This window comes from Bombyx mandarina, chromosome 08, assembly GCF_030267445.1.
Source record: "Bombyx mandarina strain Sakado chromosome 08, ASM3026744v2".
NCBI lineage: Eukaryota > Metazoa > Arthropoda > Insecta > Lepidoptera > Bombycidae > Bombyx > Bombyx mandarina.
The window spans coordinates 12827454-12846246 of NC_143215.1; the positions used below are offsets into that span (position 1 = coordinate 12827454).

At 39.0% G+C, this 18793-nt stretch overlaps 2 protein-coding genes across 2 annotated transcripts; one reads left to right on the plus strand and one right to left on the minus strand.

Annotated features, from left to right (window-relative positions):
- Positions 1 to 339: 339 nt before the first annotated feature.
- Positions 340 to 8311, minus strand: Gug (arginine-glutamic acid dipeptide repeats grunge). The gene has a single exon (XM_028174351.2). It carries the CDS (start codon positions 7913 to 7915, stop codon positions 2453 to 2455), a length of 5463 nt encoding a protein of 1820 aa, XP_028030152.2. The 5' UTR covers positions 7916 to 8311; the 3' UTR covers positions 340 to 2452.
- Positions 8312 to 8906: 595 nt separating this feature from the next.
- LOC114242958 (uncharacterized) lies at positions 8907 to 18667 on the plus strand. The gene is made up of 10 exons (XM_089729239.1): positions 8907 to 9600; positions 9973 to 11185; positions 11976 to 12200; positions 13585 to 13751; positions 14566 to 14725; positions 15344 to 15537; positions 15890 to 15990; positions 16331 to 16441; positions 17008 to 17162; positions 17994 to 18667. Exons 1-10 carry the CDS (start codon positions 9263 to 9265, stop codon positions 18495 to 18497), a joined length of 3168 nt encoding a protein of 1055 aa, XP_089585365.1. The 5' UTR covers positions 8907 to 9262; the 3' UTR covers positions 18498 to 18667.
- The last annotated feature ends 126 nt before the right edge of the window (positions 18668 to 18793 follow it).

Consider the following 18793-nt stretch of genomic DNA (forward strand, 5'->3'; position numbering starts at 1 on the left):
CTGTATATTAATGGTACACACTTTTCAAGTGTATAAATACCTTTATTTTTGTATTTAAAATTCAAGGTTTGTTCAAGTCTGTAGATATTTCTATTGTTTAATCCGATGTATTATTTGTAAAGCGTGAAAAAAGGTCGAGGTAGTTCATATTATGAACATAAAAAAGTAAATTAAATACATGTTTTTTCTTCCACATATATTATTGAAAAAAATTTACACAAAAGCACTAAGACATCGATTCCTTATCGTCTAATAAATCAAATATTTAATCGACACATTTTATTATTATTTTATCATATAATTTGTCTCTAAAAATAATACTCATTTTCTCTTTCCTCATTTTTCTTTTTAAACATCAGAATTTGTAAGTATGGCATTACAGCATAACACCTACGAAGCGACATTGTAAAACTTTAATTCTAGAATAATCTATAACATCTTTTCAACTCTAATTGTCTATTTGTTAAGTAATAAAATTATGTTACATTATAGTGCATTTTAATCATTGAACGTGTTTATATTTTGGGCGTAACAACACAATCTTATCAGAATAGTTTAATTGTAACATTATGAGGTTTTATATCAACTGACTTTGACATTACAAAAACGCTTGAATGATAATGTTCAAATCTCAAAATAATTTACCGTTACTACAGTATCTAAAAAAAAAAAATTATCACTTTATTGGCTTTAAAATGTATTATCCCTCCATGCTCTTGTACATTTAACAAAGTTGAAAGAACGTTTCAGCTATAGAAAGTAATTTATTTATTTATTAATATGATGTATGTATTCCATCAATATTTCTGTTTCTTATAAGTAATAAGGCTGTTGTTTACATTAGTTTTTAACAATATTTAGAACTCTTAATTAGGTATATATAATATTACTTTTATTAATGTCGATTATTTGTCAGAATTGAAAAAAAAAAACAGATTTATTACAAAAACAATGGATAGCATTTATTGTTATATTGTACAAGAACATTAAAATCCGATTCTATTGATTAACAAATCTACAGCACATTTTGTATCTCATTATTACTGAGACAATATAAAAAAAGTGAGAGATGTATTCAATTTCACTAACATTATCTTAGCAAACTATTTATTTATAGTTAGTTACCATTCTCTTTTTGTATTTAAACTATTAAAGAATTGTCATATGAAATTCCCTCAATAAAGCTAATATTTCTGTTCAAAGCTTTTGAAAGGTACTTGCAGAATACAACCACGAACCTATACTTACTGTACAATTTGAACACTTTATTGAAGACTGTACAATGAAAATTGAAATGTTGAAATTTTAACATCTGGCATTCTGCTGCGACGCCATGACCGTACGTTTGACACGTTGTAAAACTAATTTGTGCCTGCAGTGACATGTGTTAATGGAATACAGACCTTAAAAACAGTAACGTAGAGTTAGCTGTGCGAGAGCATCGTAAAAGCGATAAAAGTAATGTTGAACGTAAATAAACAATGTATGCGTTGTAATTCCGATCGCTTCAGTCGTAGTCCTCATTGGCGGACGTCTATTTTAGCTCATTACATAAAACTGGAATTATTTCCTCAAGGAGCAATAACAGCGGTAACCTATAGTCGGCTAATATAAACTCCAAACGAAATCACATTATAAACTAAATTGTTCGTCGCACCGCTATCTCTACGCAAACGTTCAACAAAAGTCGATCGCTACATTCTAAGTAACAGGCCGATCGATTTGTGATGTTGCAATTTTACTTTCTCACAAATAACTTGTAATCGATATGTCAATATGTACGACTACAATAATTTTTTTTATAAAGAAAACCTGTTTGGATTTTTATTTTATGTAATTACATACATACACCTTTTTTTACAAATTAATAATAGTTTTGTGTTTCGCGTTACACGGGCCAAGTCACTACGTCAAAAAGGCAATCGGTTAGAAAGGCAAGTCACAGTCCAAACTACCTTAAAACTAAAATCTCTTATTTAAACATACGCTAATATGTCATGAAAATAATATAGAAAGTAGCATAATGTGGTCCGAACACTAGAACCCTCACCAGCACCCTTATTAGGTAATCGATGAAGCACAAGTTCAAGTCGTGGACTGAAGGCCTTCTGTTTTTGTGATTCTCTATACATTAAAGTCACCTTCGTCAAAATAACGACAAGAAGTTGCTAACATCAAAGACAATATACATAATAAATTGAATAATTTAATACAAAGTATTGTTGACCTAAATTCCAACTCATAAACTCGTTTAAAATAATGTTTAATTATGACTAGTAGGTAAGAAACAATATTTGAGCATGGAAAATAAGCATATTATACGACCATGCAACACAGAAGATAATAAGTGAATAAGTTAAGACCGTGTCAAATACATTATTATATTAATATAAATAATTACAACTGCACTACACATCACTCATTGTGAGTTTTTGTAGAGGACACACCAGGTCTAAGGGCGAGAGGCCCGCGCCGCCTCCTCCAGAGCGCGTACCTTGAGCTCGCGCTCGCGCTGCTGCCGCAGGAAGTCTTCATGGTGCGCGGGGTGAAGGAAGCCCCGCTCCCGGTCTAGTAACAGTTGACGCTGCAACTGCTCGTGTGCCGCCGCCTGCTGCGCTAACTGCTCAGCATACGGCCTGCCTAACAGGTCGGGGTGAGGCAGCGGCCGATACGGTCCAAGGCCGAGCGCTTCCTGCTGTGCCGCCGCCGCTTGTTGTCCCGGATGTAAATGCAAGTGCGTGTGAGAGTGTGCATGAGTGTGCGCGTGCGTGTGCGCGTGATACTCTGGATTTATCCCGGCCATCTGCAATCGCACCATCGGGTCAGCGGCTAGAGCGAGACGTTCGGCTGCTTCGAGTTGAGCCGCGGCGACGGGGTGCGGGTGATGGCCGTGGTGTGGACCGCCACCGGGTCCTGTGGGACCGGGACCCGACGGAGGGATGCCGAGGCGCTCGAGTCGCTCGCGTTCTAGTTGAGAGAGCGCCCCGGGAGCGTGTCCGCCAGGATATAGGCCGAACTGCACTGGGATTGCACCCTGGGGCGGTGGTGGCGGCATTCCGTACCGCCGGTGCATCTCGAGCCAGTGAGGATCGAGTGCTCGAGGTCCTACGTTGTTCTTGAGTAGTTCTTCCTTCAACCGATCATTGAGTTCGCGTTCGCGTAATTCTCGAATTTCCCTATCACGTTTCTCTCTTTCGAGGTGTTCGAGTTCTAATCTTTCACGGGCCCCGGGTGCGCCGTACATTGAGCTTAGTTGATACTGCAACATCTGGTCCATACAGTGACGAGGCAGATTGCCCGGGCTAAAGCCGGCGTGAGGTCGTGCATACTCAGATAACTGACGCAACGCAGGCGTGTCGGGGTAGCCTGGAGGTCTAGGGAAACGGTCGTATGGCGATGATATCGTCTCTATGGCACCGCGTGACGGTGGTTTCGTGTCCGGCTTCTCCGGCGTCGCTATTTTTCTATGTGCTTGCTGCGCTATCTTCTCCCTTTCTTCTCTATCACGTTCCGCTTGTTTCCTCAATCTTTCCTCACGTTTTCGAGCAAGTTTTGATTCAGGTACCGGTTTGAATGTAAGATCAGTTCGCGCACAAGAATTATAGTCACCGCGATTCCAATGTCTGAGGAATATAGCAGACTGTGATCTGTGACATTCGGTATCTTCTATTTTTGGCTCTGGGCTAGGTCCGTGTGGAATGTGAGCCGGACTTGGAATTTCTTCTTCTTCCGGTTGTGATTGTGTCTCAAGTTTGAGTTCAGGGTTTTCATCGGGAATCTGACGCGGCGGACCTCTTAGATGAGGATGACCGTGTGGCATTTGATGAGGTGATCCAGATCTCTGGTGAGTCGGAGGCAGTCCTGCTGCAGCTTGGGCATGTAATCGTAAACTTTCTATCGAACTGGGGCCTGGCCCTGGTGGAAGCCCCAAGCCCATTGGATGTCCCATTGATGGTGGTGGAATCATGAGATGGCTTGGATTTCCGGGTAGCATTTTAGGATGATGTCGGAGCAGCATAGAGTCCGCAGGAGATAGCCTTTCCGGATGATGCGCAAGATGGTGGGAGTGGTGGTGCGTATGGTTGTTGGTGACATTCACGCTTGATGATGAACTAGTGGTCTGAGAAACACTTGCTGATAAATGGTGAGGTGAGCTTGAATGTCCCCCAGATTTTTGTTGAGTGTTAATTTTATGTTGTATTGACTGCGAGGAGCTACTCGAAGTCGAATGTGATATTGATAACGTATGATTAGTGCCTCCTCCTGCGTGACTTGGTTGCTTCTCTGTACTTGTATGAACTGCACTGTGGTGGCTTGTAGAATGATGATGGGTCATTGTCGTTTCGTGCAGCTGCCTTTCAGTAGTGGCATTCGGGTTTCTCGGGTCTTCACTACTTTCCGATATCTCCCGGAGAGATCTTGTGGTTACTGAAGAACTGGTACTGTGATGAGAACTAAGCATTGTTGTTGATTCTATTGTTGAAGGTTTTACTGGATCGTGACGCGCAGCCGTGCTGACTGCAGGGTGCATAGGAGGGATCGGGTGGGGTTGTGGCAGAGGTCCATAGGGATAAGGATAAGGCATTGAATATCCAGGGTGTGGATGTGGATAGTAAGGATGCATAGCGTGTGCCGCTGCTGCTGCAGATAGTTGAAATATTGAGGGATGATGAAGCAAAGGGTGAGGGGGGTGATGCAGAGGTGACGCAAACGGATGTGGAGGTGGGTGACCAGGTTGTCCAGAGTGCATAACAGGTCCCGGTATCGTTGCTGCTATCGAAATAGGCGTAGGATTCATCAAGTTTAAGGCAGAATGAGAAACTGGAGTATGAGGTTGAACTGGAGAAGCAGATATTTGCCTTGGTTGTGATGGACTTGTCAGATGTCTCGAAAATGGTGAAGTTGTGGATCGATGAGAGCCATGAGGTGTACCATTGTGACTTGGTTGACTCTTGATAGGTGTAGGTGTATGTGGACTTTTTACTGGAGTTATAGTGTTTATAGAATCAGGTGGTCCATGGGAGGTAGATACTGGAGTAATGTGGGGTTGATGTAAAAATTCCGGTTCCTTTTTTATACTTTCAATTCGAGGACCCAGGAATCCACTGGGCATATTTGTACTTTCATTTGTCGGTTGACTTGGTGGTCGACTACTGTTTTCAACACTAGAAACAGATTCTCGATCTCGTTCCGTATTCAAATGTTGAGCAATTGCACTTCCTATAGGATAGCCTGGAACTTTGACTTCTTTCAGAGATTGCAACGGATCTGAAGGGTGTGTTGATAAATTGGCAGGTATATTGTCAGGTACTTCTTGTTTAATTTTCAAATCTTGTGGCATAGATGGATCATTTTGATTAGATTGTTGTTGTATAGAATTACTGCTAGGATGACCATGTGAAGGCGGAATTTGTTGCATAAGAGGTGGCATTGAACCTGGTTTTTCTAATGAAGGATGCCCTGGATGACCATAGAGAGACGTTGCCATAAATCCATATGGACCGACATTTGCACCACTACCTACAGTTATCAAAGGACCTGGGTGCAATAATCCTGACATGGAAGCTTGACTTAAAGGTGGAGGAGGCATGTTCTGTCCGGCAACAGACACAATGGTAGCTTCAGTTGTTCTGAGTCCCAAATTGTCAGGTCTTATTGGATGAGCAAAAGCTGGTGGCCTCAAGCTGTCTCTTTGATTTTCAGGTTTTGATATATGTTGAGTTTTCAAGTCTGTTGGTTGCTTATCATCGGTATCTGATTCTTTTTCTTGTGAGTTTGCAGGTGATATGGGTTCAGTATTTCCTATGGCAGTAGGATGTTCCATGGGTGGTGGTGATGCACCATGTACATTTGATGGTGAAGGACTAATCCTTTGTAAGGAATCCAATCTTGGTGTGTTTGGAGAATCAACCTTATTTCCTGCTGATATTGTAGCAGTGAAAATTTCAGGGGCGTTTTGACTCTTTAATTCACTTGTTTCATCTCTTGGTTCCAATTTTATGACAGTTTTCAATGGATTGATGCCATGAGGATTGTGTTTTCCAGGATCACTGCCAAAACTAAGATTTGATGAATAGGGAAAAGGAGGAATACTTGCAGAATACTCTTTTGAATTCCTGATTATTGTACTTTCTTTTGTTATATTCATTGGGTTGAAAATATTTGGGACACCTTCAATTTTAATACCATGCCCAAGTTTAGGATTGTATATGTGACTATCTTTCACAAAAAAGTTAGTATTTTCTAGATTTAGAGGTTTATTGGCTTGAGTCATAGGATGTCCTGGGTAACTGTGAGATAACGGGTCTTTCTGATACTCATCCTTGTGTAGATTAAGAGTTTGATCTTCAGGGTCTATTTCTTCCTTGATTTTTATCTTTTCCATGGCTTCAACTGTCATTGGTGTCACTTTAGGAATTATTAATTCTGTTTTGGGGAATACTGAATTCTGCATTGATAGTGGTCTCATGTCCACATTTTCAGGATTTTTAGTCACATTGGTATCCGTTTTTAAGTCCAAAACATTCTTTTGATCTTTATCAGTAGCCAGTTTGAATGTAGGAGCTATAAGGTCTTTTTCAGTTTTAATGAGTGGTTCATTGTTTGCTTCTACTTTAACTTGAACTTCAAGATGTTCATTTGGTTTTGACTGTTGTTGCTCAGATTCAGGTTCTTTATTTTGTTCTACACTTTCTTTATCTGTTTTGTTGAAACTGAAGTTACAGGCTTCCGGTTCTTGTTCTTGAGTTTCAGTCTCATCCATGGCTGGGAAACTATCATTAGTTAGGCTCTCCGAAGGACTTTCTGGAGGGTCGGCTCTCTTCTTTTTCATTTGTACATCTCCATCCATAATTCCATCCGGTTTCGTATCATCTGGCAGTCGTTTCTTCACTTTAGATGCATCAACTTTTCCATTTGTCACCTTTTTCTTAACTTCTTTACTTACAGGTGAAGAAATTACTTTATCGGGAATATTGTTATTATTGCTTTGAACAATAGCTTTTGGTTTAGGTTTTGCTTTTTGTTCAATATCACTTTCCTCCGGAGCTTTCTTACCGTTCGGTGTAGTTTGTTCTTTAGATTTATTTCTTGTTCTCATTCTGCTCGGTGAGTCATCAGGGTTTTCTACAATTCTACCATTTTCACTCTTGGCTAAATCACCGGCATCTCGTGAATCACTATCATCTTCAGAATTTTCATCTTCAGTGACTGAACTCATTTCTCCGGTTTCCTTTGGATTCGGTGACGGCCTAGAACCATTTGTCTCTGGCAAAGCAGGTACAACTTCAGGCGTTTGTTCCTTGGGAGTACCTGCACGTGAATTCCTTGTATTACGGACTCTCCTTAATGATGCTTGTCTTCTTCTTCTGTGAGGTCTATTACTACTAGCACCCGGAGTCTTTTTCCAGAGATAATAAAATTCAACAAGTTCTGCAGTGTCTTTATGAGGCAGTAGGTCTTTTCTAATTTTGAAAAAATTCTTGCCAAATTGCCGTATCCCTTTAACAAAACGTTTTGTTTCGTCTTCTGACCACTTTTTCTCAATACCTTTGGGTACCGGACATTTCACGAGAGCTTGTAACGCTCTACCAGGATCGTAGCCAGAGTCGTGCAGCACGTCAAGAGCATTGATAGTCGTATCGTCTCGACTGGCGGCAACGCAGCCGTCATCAGGAGAGCCACCATCACACATTCCCGCAAACGCTGCCATTGAACGTGCGGCACGTAAGTACATTACAAGGTCCCTGTCCGTAGCCTGTGCAGGCAGCCATCGTAGATCTTCACCACCTGGACAAGGATCGTCGGGTCCCAGCGGCCCGTCAATTCGCATCTCCGGTAAGCAAGCATATATATCCTTATCTTTGACGGGTTGACTCGGAGTACCTACTGGAACTTCTCCTTGATTTTGAGCCATCGTTCACTAAGTAGTATATTTACACTGGACACTATCACGCAAGCACATGTAACAACACAACAATCCGTTTACATTTTTATTTTCATAAAACTTTAACCGGAATTCCTCAAAATCCTTTATTATGAGCACATTTTATGGTTCGTAAACCAGTAAGTATGCCAATATACATAATTATTGCTTCTAATGGCCACCATCACACGATGCATTGTGCTTCATTTCACGATACTAATTGATACAACCGTATTACAACTGTTTAGTTCATTTATCTGTACAACAATTTCAACTATTCTTCGTTAGTAAATAAGATTAATTTACTAATATTTTAGTAAATGCTATCTACATGCTACCCTTTTGTTTAGCTTCGCCTTTCTTTGACTCACACCATAGACAAATCTCGGTCTATAAAATGGCAGCCACGACAGAGATTTTGAAAAACATTGAGAAGCAAGTGTTGTAAATTCGTCGAAAAATAAGAAAGTAATGAAGATTTAATATTATGGGCTACATTCTTTTTGCGTGTAATGGTATACAAATGAAAATAATAAAAATAGACTAGTTCTTTTTGTTACCTATGCCTTTTTAATAAAATTAACCTGCATTTATTTTTAAGAGTGAAAGTGCTGTAAGTGTGAAACAGTACAAGTGTTCAATACAATGAAAATTAAATAAATAGAGAGCTTTTATAGGCTTCCAAGATATTTTCAAAAAGTTCATCAGTGTCGTCGAAAAATCTCATCCCTTGACAGAAAGAATACTTCATTTCAGTTAGTATGATTTGATTTAATTTTAATAATTAATTCATTTCAGATTAATCACTTTTGTTGCACTTATTCAATTTTATTTTTTAGATTACAATAATAACTTGAAAAAGACTTGGAAGCTACATTCTAGAGAATTGCGGACTGCCAACCTTTTGCCTATTCATATGGATAAGTCAAACAAAAAAACCTTCTTTAGTCCGGCTGTCAAAATTGAAAGTCTTTTAAACCTAGGTCTGTGATTTAATGTCTATGCTTGAAAGTGTCATGCGATGTTTCCAAAAAAGCGAAAAAACTTCTGAAAAATATTTTTGCTAAATAAGCTCACTCCTTAGTACATTTGATAAATAAATTTGTTATTTATATATATTCATTTGTTCGTTTTATCGTCGGAGTAAGATATAAAATAAGACTCGGATCTGGTAGGAAGTTTTAAAGAAAATACAATTAAAAAAATATATTTTAAATAAAATTAGGAAAAAAATTAACAGAGTCGTGGCTAAGTTTTTCAGTGTATTAAAGTAATATGAGAATAATATGCTCACTGCTAAAGCCTAACAGGAAATAAATATTTATCTACTGAGCCAAGATGAGTTCCGATTCTGAAGACGAACCACTTTCGGTACTAGCAGCAAAAAGGAGAGCTCACCCTGAGACCAAAGAATTGATACTGCCGGAAGCGATTGTCATAGAAACGAGAAAGAGAAAGAAGAAAAAATATGTCAACACTAAAGGCCTAAGTATTAGCATTCAGCCAGCAAAACCGATTGTCATTGAGAGACCTGTAGATGTTTGGCTGTATTTAAAAGATCTCAGTCCGGCAGGCCCTTATAGCTGCTTATTATGTTCCTTTTGGTTCACAAATCGTTCCAGACTTGTTGTTCATTACATTTTGAACCATAAAAAGGATTTCTGTGGAATATGCAGGCAAGTTGAATATTAATTAACTTTAATTTGGATTATCAGCTTACTTTTCCAATGTAATGATTAGTCATTACTGTGCTAACAGATTAGAGCTTGATTCTTGTATCTGAATAATTATGTGGGCAGTAACATTCCTGCGAATAATAATAATAATAATAATAATAAAAATTCAGTCAAGCTGCCTTTTTTGGATAGTAGGAATAGCGGAACTTCTTTCTTCCATTCCCACTCCTTCATTTCTGTAGCACTAGATATAAATGCTGAATTTAGAATAGTAATACTATATTTATTTATATTTTATGTATTTAGTTTTTGTTAAAAATGTTTCTGTAGCATTTTTTAGACTAAAGAACAAAAATATTGTTTCTGTTACAGATATTTTGTCCCGAACCGAGAATCATGGACTTCTCACCTGCAGTTTCATACTCCATGGCCATGTTCACAATGTATACAAAACTTTGCAACTGAAAAATTACTAAGGGATCACATGAGCACTGCACATAATTTGGTGCACTGCCGATTATGCCATTTCCGTGTTGCTGATGATGACCTTTATAATTCACACTTATTTCAAAAGCATAATATTACAAATACATCAACAAAATCGAGCGACATTCTCTGGGATATTCAATACAAAGGTGCTCCAAAGTTTGCTTGTCGTTTATGCTCCAAACCCAATGTGTTAAGTCGTACCTTCTTTAATCATTATATGGGGTACCACCATTTCACTCTTAAATGCTTCACTCAAATCATATCTGGTACTGATCCCCCATTTGATGTAAACGGCGCGGACTTAAGTAGCGAGTTTGTGAGTAATGAGTTGAGTACTAAAACTGCAGTAGGCTATGTAGATCTTGATAAAGAAACTCATTTAAAAATAGCGATACAAGAGAAGCCCCAGATTACAATGGATGTGAAAGATGAAGTGGTGAGCGATGAAGATACTAAATCAGAGGAAGTGAATGCAAAATGTGAAAAGGAAGAGAGTATAGTAAAGAATTACAAAGGAGATGAAGACTTTGATGTGACTCTTATGGAGATGATAGTTTTGCAAAAATGCTACTTAAACCACATAGATGAACTTTTAAATGACAAAAATGGTATTACGAAGAATTCGTATATTGCTTATGACAAGGCATTGGATGAAATGGAAAACTTTGAATGTGCAATATGTAAATCAATAATGACTGATGTCCTAGACTATTATCACCACCTTACCAAAATGCATATAACTAAATGCACACCATACTATATGTGTAGGGTTTGTTCGAACACATTTGAAACATTATCTGATTTGGAAAGTCATGTAATGCAGGAAATTGGCGAATTTGATGACCTGTGGATATGTCAGTTCTGCGACAAAGAATTCGAAAATCGTGTGAACACAAGGCGGCATCTAGAAGATCATTTGCAAGAGATGGAATATGATAATTGTTTCAGTCCTCATTTGGGTTTTAAATGCAGATATTGTCCAATATTGTTCTGGAATGAGGGAGACAGAGAAACTCACCAGATTAAAGTGCATTTCAGTATGCACAGAGACGATTATTATAAATGTGAAAGCTGTGATAAGCTTTTCAGTGATCAGGTAGGCATGAGTGGTCATGGTGTTGAAGTTAGTATGCTATTGAAAATGGAAAATAATTACTTATGGACTGCCAAACGTGAACATATATGTTAGGCAAGGGGAATTACATAGATGTGTGTCAGAATAAATGAAAATTAACCACCATACTTTATAGGCCACAGACTTGCATACATACACTTACATACACTAAAGAGCTTTGGTAAAACTGGATTTGCCCAAGGACCTTTTTTTGAAGGGTCAAACTTACCCTTGCACTAACTAATCCAAGAACTAAACTGACCCCTTTTAAAAAATAGTCAAAGCAAGATTTTATTTTTTATATTTTATATACAGTTTAATAACCACTAATGCTTACCATTTTTGCTAATGTGTGTCTGTTTGAATCTTTGTGTGAATTGTGTGTTAGGCAGAGAGTGCGTGAGTAGGCATCTCTATATACTTAATTCAGTGAATTAATTGGTTAGCTGACATATCCAGCGTCACACATTATTGAACAACTGCAATCACCAAAGGCCATAATCTGTAGTGACTTAATATTTAGGGTGTGTTATGGTTACTTTGTATGAAACTTTCAAAACCAGTCAACACAAATTAGAATATTAAATTCATATTTCAAGGTGGGTGGCAGCATATACATTCGGTCTATGCCAATAAAAAGATATGTCACACCTCTTGGTGTTAGAAAACAGTTGTATTACCTTTAAAATTTATAAAAGGTTTGTTTATATATAAATCAGTCTTAATTGTCCATTGTTCTATAGAGCTCTAAATTATAATTTTTCATTTCTAGGTTTGGTTCTTACATCATTACTTGTCAGAACACCAAGAAAGCAACAGTAAAGCACCAACATTCCTTTATAAATGCTGTTTGTGTTTATTTTGCTTCCCGAGCATTGATGCTGTCCGCAGTCACTTCAGTGCTGAACATCCTGAAGCGAGGAAGGTCTTCTGTTCGCTACCCCCTTGTAAATATAAACCACTGAGCCAAAGGAAGTCTTTTAAAATTCACTTGAAGGTAGTTGTTTATTTTTTCTTTACAACTAATTCGACTTTTTGGCAGGAATGCAAGGAGTGAAGTTGTGTGGTTTGTTTTATTTTATCTATTTAGTGTTTCTGCAGGTTTAAATGTGTAATAACGGTGGTTTATTAACCGTTTAATATTTGTGAAAGTACACAAATGTGGGAAAATGAAACAAAGCCACTGGACGAAACTTCTCGGGATCTTCCAAAAAGTCCACTAAAAAATCTCAGTAAATGACCACCATTTTACTGAGATTATATTTTATCCCATATCATCTCATTTCATTTCATTTCATCCCAGTTGATTAATATCTTAAATTAATCATCTTCATTTCATTTCATGTCACTCCATATTATAATTTTTCATAAAAACAAGAATATAAATTGAAATAAGACATGACTTAAAGGTCAAGTTACCAGGTCATAAAATCCCTTTAAAAAAACAACTAATCCATATTGCAGTGTGATTATATCTTTCAGTTTCGTTAATGCTTATCTGCTTGACGGGTAGAAGACTGGTATCAGACCATCAGGATAGGACTTGTGCAATAATTATATTAAAATATGTACCATGAAAGCAAAAGCAGACTGATAAGTAGTTTGAGAAAACCATAGTTTTGTGGCTGTTAGAGTTGATTAAAAATAATATACAGTGTTTGGACAGAAATTTTCAAATGAGTGTAGACATTTAATCCTAAACTATGAGGAGAAACAAAATATTTATAAAATTTTCACACAAAATATATGGAAATGATATTTTTTACCTATATGTACCTATATCTGCTTTAGAGAACAGCTTCCGAAAACAATAGATAGTAGAGACTGACTTGATAAGAAAGAAACAATAGACTACACATTAGCTTTACTTTTGTTATTTTGTGACTGCACGTAATGCAACAAACTGACGAACATTGTACTGTAAAACCACAGAGTTAGAACTCATATCTCAAGGAGGGTGGTGGCATTTAGGTTGTTTATGTCTTTGGGTTCCGGTGACCTCTTGGGTCAGGCAGACACATCACATGGGCTGTGAGCTCGTCCCTCCATTTTAGCGATAAAAAAAAGAACGCTTGATGCTCATTGTCAATAGCTCTTGTGTGCAATGACACGAGAGGGCCACCTTGCCTCACCCTCACCCTCATTGCGGGCTCACCGAAAATAAACAAGCTAAGACTTTACGAGCGAGTGAAAATTGAATAATTTTAATAGCAATTGGTACTAATGTCCAATAGAATTGTTTTAGGATACAATTTCTTTGGTAAATTTGTCTGAAAATTATAATGGTCTATGCAAAACGCAGATATGATTTTGTGGTGTTAATGTTACATATCGGCTTCCGGCACCCGCGTTACTAATTCAAGTTGTACTTTCATCACCAGACCCTGCACTCCCCGAAGTCCTGCGGCGGGGGCTTAGTGGAATGTCCCGTCTGCAGTCGAGATTTCAAAAGTCAGAAAGCTTGCAACGCCCACATCACGCAAATGCATGGCATCGGCCGATACAAGTGTAAGCTGTGCAAGGAATCCCTTCATTCTTCGGATGAAAGGTATGAGTGCTATCAAAATAAAAAAAATGCGGCGCGTGCAACTTGGTGCACGTGAAAGAAGTTAAACTTCTTTTGCGGTGTGTAGTTTTGTGGTTTTCTTCATTTTTTCCGATTTAATACTGTGATGTTTTATAAAGTGAAGAGATATATATACAGGCACACGCATGCGCAAACACACGGAGTGAGAGAGAGGAGGACAAAATAGTAGGGTGATAAACTGCAAAATTGAATACGAATTCTTTATGAATATAATTTTAGTTGACTTCCGAAGTATCTTCAGAAGCATTGGTTGATGCCGCAATTTACCGTAGTTACTATTGGATTATGATGACTAAAATAATAACATATATTACACATATCTAGATTCAATATTTTCCAAATATCTGTAGAAAATACCATCAGTGGTTCCGGATTGAGTTGTTAGATAGAATGTTTGGTTCGTTATTCATTCTTAAATCAAATTTCTCTTGTAATAGGGAATGCTGTGTATAAAAGAAACGACTTAGCTCGCTTTGTCCTTACCCACTCGCCACGCTCGAGTGGTTCGCGAGACGTTCTGTCTATTTTCTCACTCTCGCTCGTCCTAAATTGTATCTTTTCTCTCTATCCGTAACGAGTCTGTCGTAAGTTAAATTTTACTCTCAACGCGCTTAAAGAAGTTTAACTTTCATTATTTCTGATGTATATCCGTAGGTCGGAAGTTAATTTACTGATTTGAATTTAACATGTACTTTTAGGTTAGGAATTGTGTTCTTTTTTTTTATAATAAATATATCAGACTTTTAAAATTCTTAAATTTATAAAATATTTACAGGAAACTCCACTATCTGATCCGTCACCCGGGGCAGCACCCGTACACGTGCACGCAGTGCGGCAAGTCGTTCCAGTACAAGTCATCATTGTACATGCACAAGCAGGAGCACATGCCCAACAGACAGAACTTAACGTGCAATTATTGTAACAAGGTGTTCTTGGTGAGTCCATATGAATTCTGCTCCGTGCTTTTTGTATTGAAGTCATTCCTTGTAAGGAAGGCAGGTTTTTTTTAATTATTGCTTTGATGGGTGGCCGAGCTCACAGCCCACCTGGTTGTTAAGTGGTTACTGGAGCCCATGGACATCTACAACGTAAATGCGCCACCCACCTTGAGATATAAGTTCTAAGATCTTAGTATAGTTACAACGGCCGCTCCACCCTTCAAACTGAAACGCATTACTGCTTCACGGCAGAAATAGGCAGGGCGGTAGTACCTACCCGCGCGGACTCACAAGAGGTCCTAACACCAGTACCGATTGTACCGATATTCCGACTCTAATTGAATATGCAATTTCGAAAAGGGCACATGTCGCATATTTTGTCAAATACGTTTTTTCATATACATGTAGTTTTGAGGCTTACCTGCACCCATTTTATAATAATTCCAGTAATTTTCAATTGCTAATTAACACTAAAATTTAACTCAAAAGTTAATATTTTAAATTTTACACTGCTTTAGAAAATAATCAGTTTTTTTTCATTTCCTGAACATTTTATATTTTCAGAGATGTGTTCTTTTCGAAATTGCATATTCAATTATATTTCGCTGTGAACAGAAGAAGGACTCGTTTCGCGAGCACCTACTGATCCACGAGGGTCCGCAGCACGCCTGCTCCTACTGCCCCATGCGGTTCGTGCAGCGCTCCAACATGCTGCGCCACGAGCGGAGGCACACCGGCGAGCGGCCCTACGCCTGTCCGCACTGCGATCGGACCTTCGCGGACAAGGGAGCCTGCAACGCGCACGTCAGGTTAGCGGGGGGACGTGCAACCCGTGCGTCAGGTTAGCGGGGGTGAACGAACCGGGGGGAAGTGCAACCCGTGCGCCAGGTTAGCGGGGGTAAACGGGTTGGGGGGAGTTGCAAGCCGTGCGTCAGATTAGGTGGCTTACGAAGCTCACAGTACCCCATTGGGAATATTGCCGCATACATCACGCGAGGCACTATTTGATGACGATATCTGATGACTTATTGATATCAAAGGCGCAAGTCCGGCATGAAGTGGACCTGCCTAGATTGATAACAACCCTTATCCATTTTAGGCGCCGGAGACAAATCGTAGTGCTAGTTTTCATTAAATCTGATTTACAAAAATCTTTTGCAGGTCGCATTCCAGAGAGACTATGTACGCTTGTATGTACTGTGGTCAGACTTTTGTACAGAAATCAAAACTAACGTACCACGTGAGGAAACACACGGGGGAAAGTAAGCTGAATAAATTAATTATGTTTTTATATAATGTTCCGGACAGACAATCGTATTGCATAATAAATAAATGAAGCATTAAATGTTCCACCAGTCACAATGTGAATGTCATTAATGAATGAATGAATGAATGAGATATGTGTTTGTTAGTCAAGTAAGTTCTTTTTTTTTTTATCTAGTAAATTTTAGCCACAAAAGAAACAATTCCATAGAAAAAATATACCAGAAACAAAAATCGCACGCTTCATAATAATAATACCATACGAGAAAATGTTGAAAATTCTAAATTTAAAGTTGGTGATTCCCCGGATATAAATTCAGATTTTGTTTTGTTCATCAGATCTAGAGACGTGTTCCGTGTGTTCGAAGTTGTTCACAAGCGTTTGCTCCCTACGCGAACACATGAAGACGCACGAAGAAAAGACATTCAACGTTAAATGTCCTTTATGTGGTAAGTCCTATTTGTATTTTGCTAGCTTTGTGCAAAGGTAAGGCGGGTCCGCTCACAGACAGGCCACAATGTGAACCAAGTCTATTAGATCATACAACTACAATATGAACGCAGCTTTATATTTCGAATTCATCTCGTATCCTCCCGACCCACTATCGGTACTTTTAGGGACCTCAAGCACCGGTCATCGTTCTCATCGAACCCGTAGGGCTCGGCGAGTTAATTAACCCACAGACATAGCCCACTGAGTTTCTCGCCGGATTTCCTCAGTGGGCCGCGTTTCCAATTCGGTGGTAGATTCTGCGAAGCACTGCTCTTGCTAGGGCCAGTATTAGCAACACTCCCGGTTAGAGCCCCGTGAGCTCACCTACATGCTCGGTGAGTCTAATATGACCCCTCGAGGTTACTAGAATAGGTAAGAAAAACACCTTAAAATGGCGGAAGTTTTCTAAAACATAATTTCATATTGGAGTAAGTACTTAATAGACAAAATAAAAATAAACACACGACACCACTAATTATTTTTCATGTGTCCGTTTGTATAATCTGTGCACCTGTGTTGCCAGACAAGAAATACCAAGACGAGCGTTACATGCTGCGTCACCTGCGCACGGCGCACACGCGGGCGCGCTTCCCCTGTCCGCTGTGCGGGAAGTGCCTCAGCAGCTCCGTCGGGCTGAGGCTGCACGTCATCACGCACGCTGAACTCAGCATGTTCCATGTCAGTTTCTTTACTTTTTTTTTAGGGTTTTATGACCTGGTAACTAAGACGCTTAGGTCAAGTCCTATTTTAATTTATATTCATATTGAGTGGAATGAAATGAAATGAAATGAGATGATATAGGATGAAATATAATCTCACTAAAATAGTGGTTATAACGGATCCCGAGAAGCTACGTCCAGCGGCTTTGTTTCATTTTCCCACATTTATGCAGTTTCACAGATATTAAACAGTTAATAAACCACCGTTTTTACATATTTAAACCTGAAGAAACCCTAAATAAACAAAATAAAAGAATCACATGATTTCACTCCTCGCGTTCCCGCCAAAAAGTTTTACTTTCATATCTTTTAAAAGATAAGAGGATAAGCAAATGGAAACCGCCTGTAATGCCATAAGCATTAATGCCGAAGCAAAGACTTGACTGTGAGAATTCGTGATCAAACGCCTTAGATTACGTAATAAAACTTTCAATACCAATGAAAACTTCAAGCGTGAAATGATGTTAATTTACCAAGCTAAGCGATAGGCAAACAAAGATTTTATGTTTTTAGTTACTTCTCGAATATGTAAACTGAAGCATGCGTCACTAGTTACTGGAGGGTGTTGACCCAACCCATCAATGGATTTTGAATTGTTAGAGTCATTGAAGTGAGCACGCAATGTAACGTGAAACATGAGTAATTAAAGAAACAGGTCACTAAGAATTGCGAAAGTAGTTAATGTATAAATACACACCACCGCCGAGTCAAGATAATTTTTATCATGGTACACAAATGAAAATGTTCTTATTATTTAGAGATGTATTAATTTTATTAAATCTTCTTCCAGTGCAAGGTCTGCCCGAAAAGTTTCTCGGTGAAGAAGACGATGATGAAACATCTCCGTCGACGTCACGGCCTCAAAGGGACCGAATTGAACATTACGGATTATTATAACAAACTGGATCCCAGAGACTGCAAGCTCGGCCTCGACGAGGAGGTGATGACCAGCATCTTCGGTCCGCCGAAGAGGATCGTTAACGACGTCCTGGTCGGGGACTTCGTTACTGTGCACAACCAGAGGATCTCGAAGGCCGCGCGTCAGGCCGAGGCTTCCAAGTCTGATGAAGAAGACACGGAGGAAAACGAACCGACAGACAACGACGCGCCCGAACCGGAGGAGAGTGACCGCGAGAGCCAAGAGGAAGTGACCAAACAGCATTTCGTTAGTATCAAAATGGAGAAAATTGACAGCGATACGGAAAACACACAGAACACAGTCGAACTGGAGCCCACTGATTTTGTCAGCGTCAAAATCGAACCCCTAGATTCGATTGAGGATATCAACGATTAATGCGTTTCGGTTTGAAGGGCAGGGCAGCCGTTGTAACTATGCTGAGAACTTAGAACAAGGTGGATGGCGCATGCACGTTGTAGATGTCTATGGGCTCTAGTAACCACTTAACACCGGGTGGGCTGTGAGCTCGTTCACCCGTATAAGAAATAAAAAAAAATGATAATTGTTAATGGTGTGATTTGTAAAAATATAGTTAGAGTTACACGCTAAAGTTAGGTGAATAGTTTACTAATTGGTCACACACCGCAGTGAAACGTTGAGTGTTGTATAGGAATCGTGTCGCAAGAATAGAA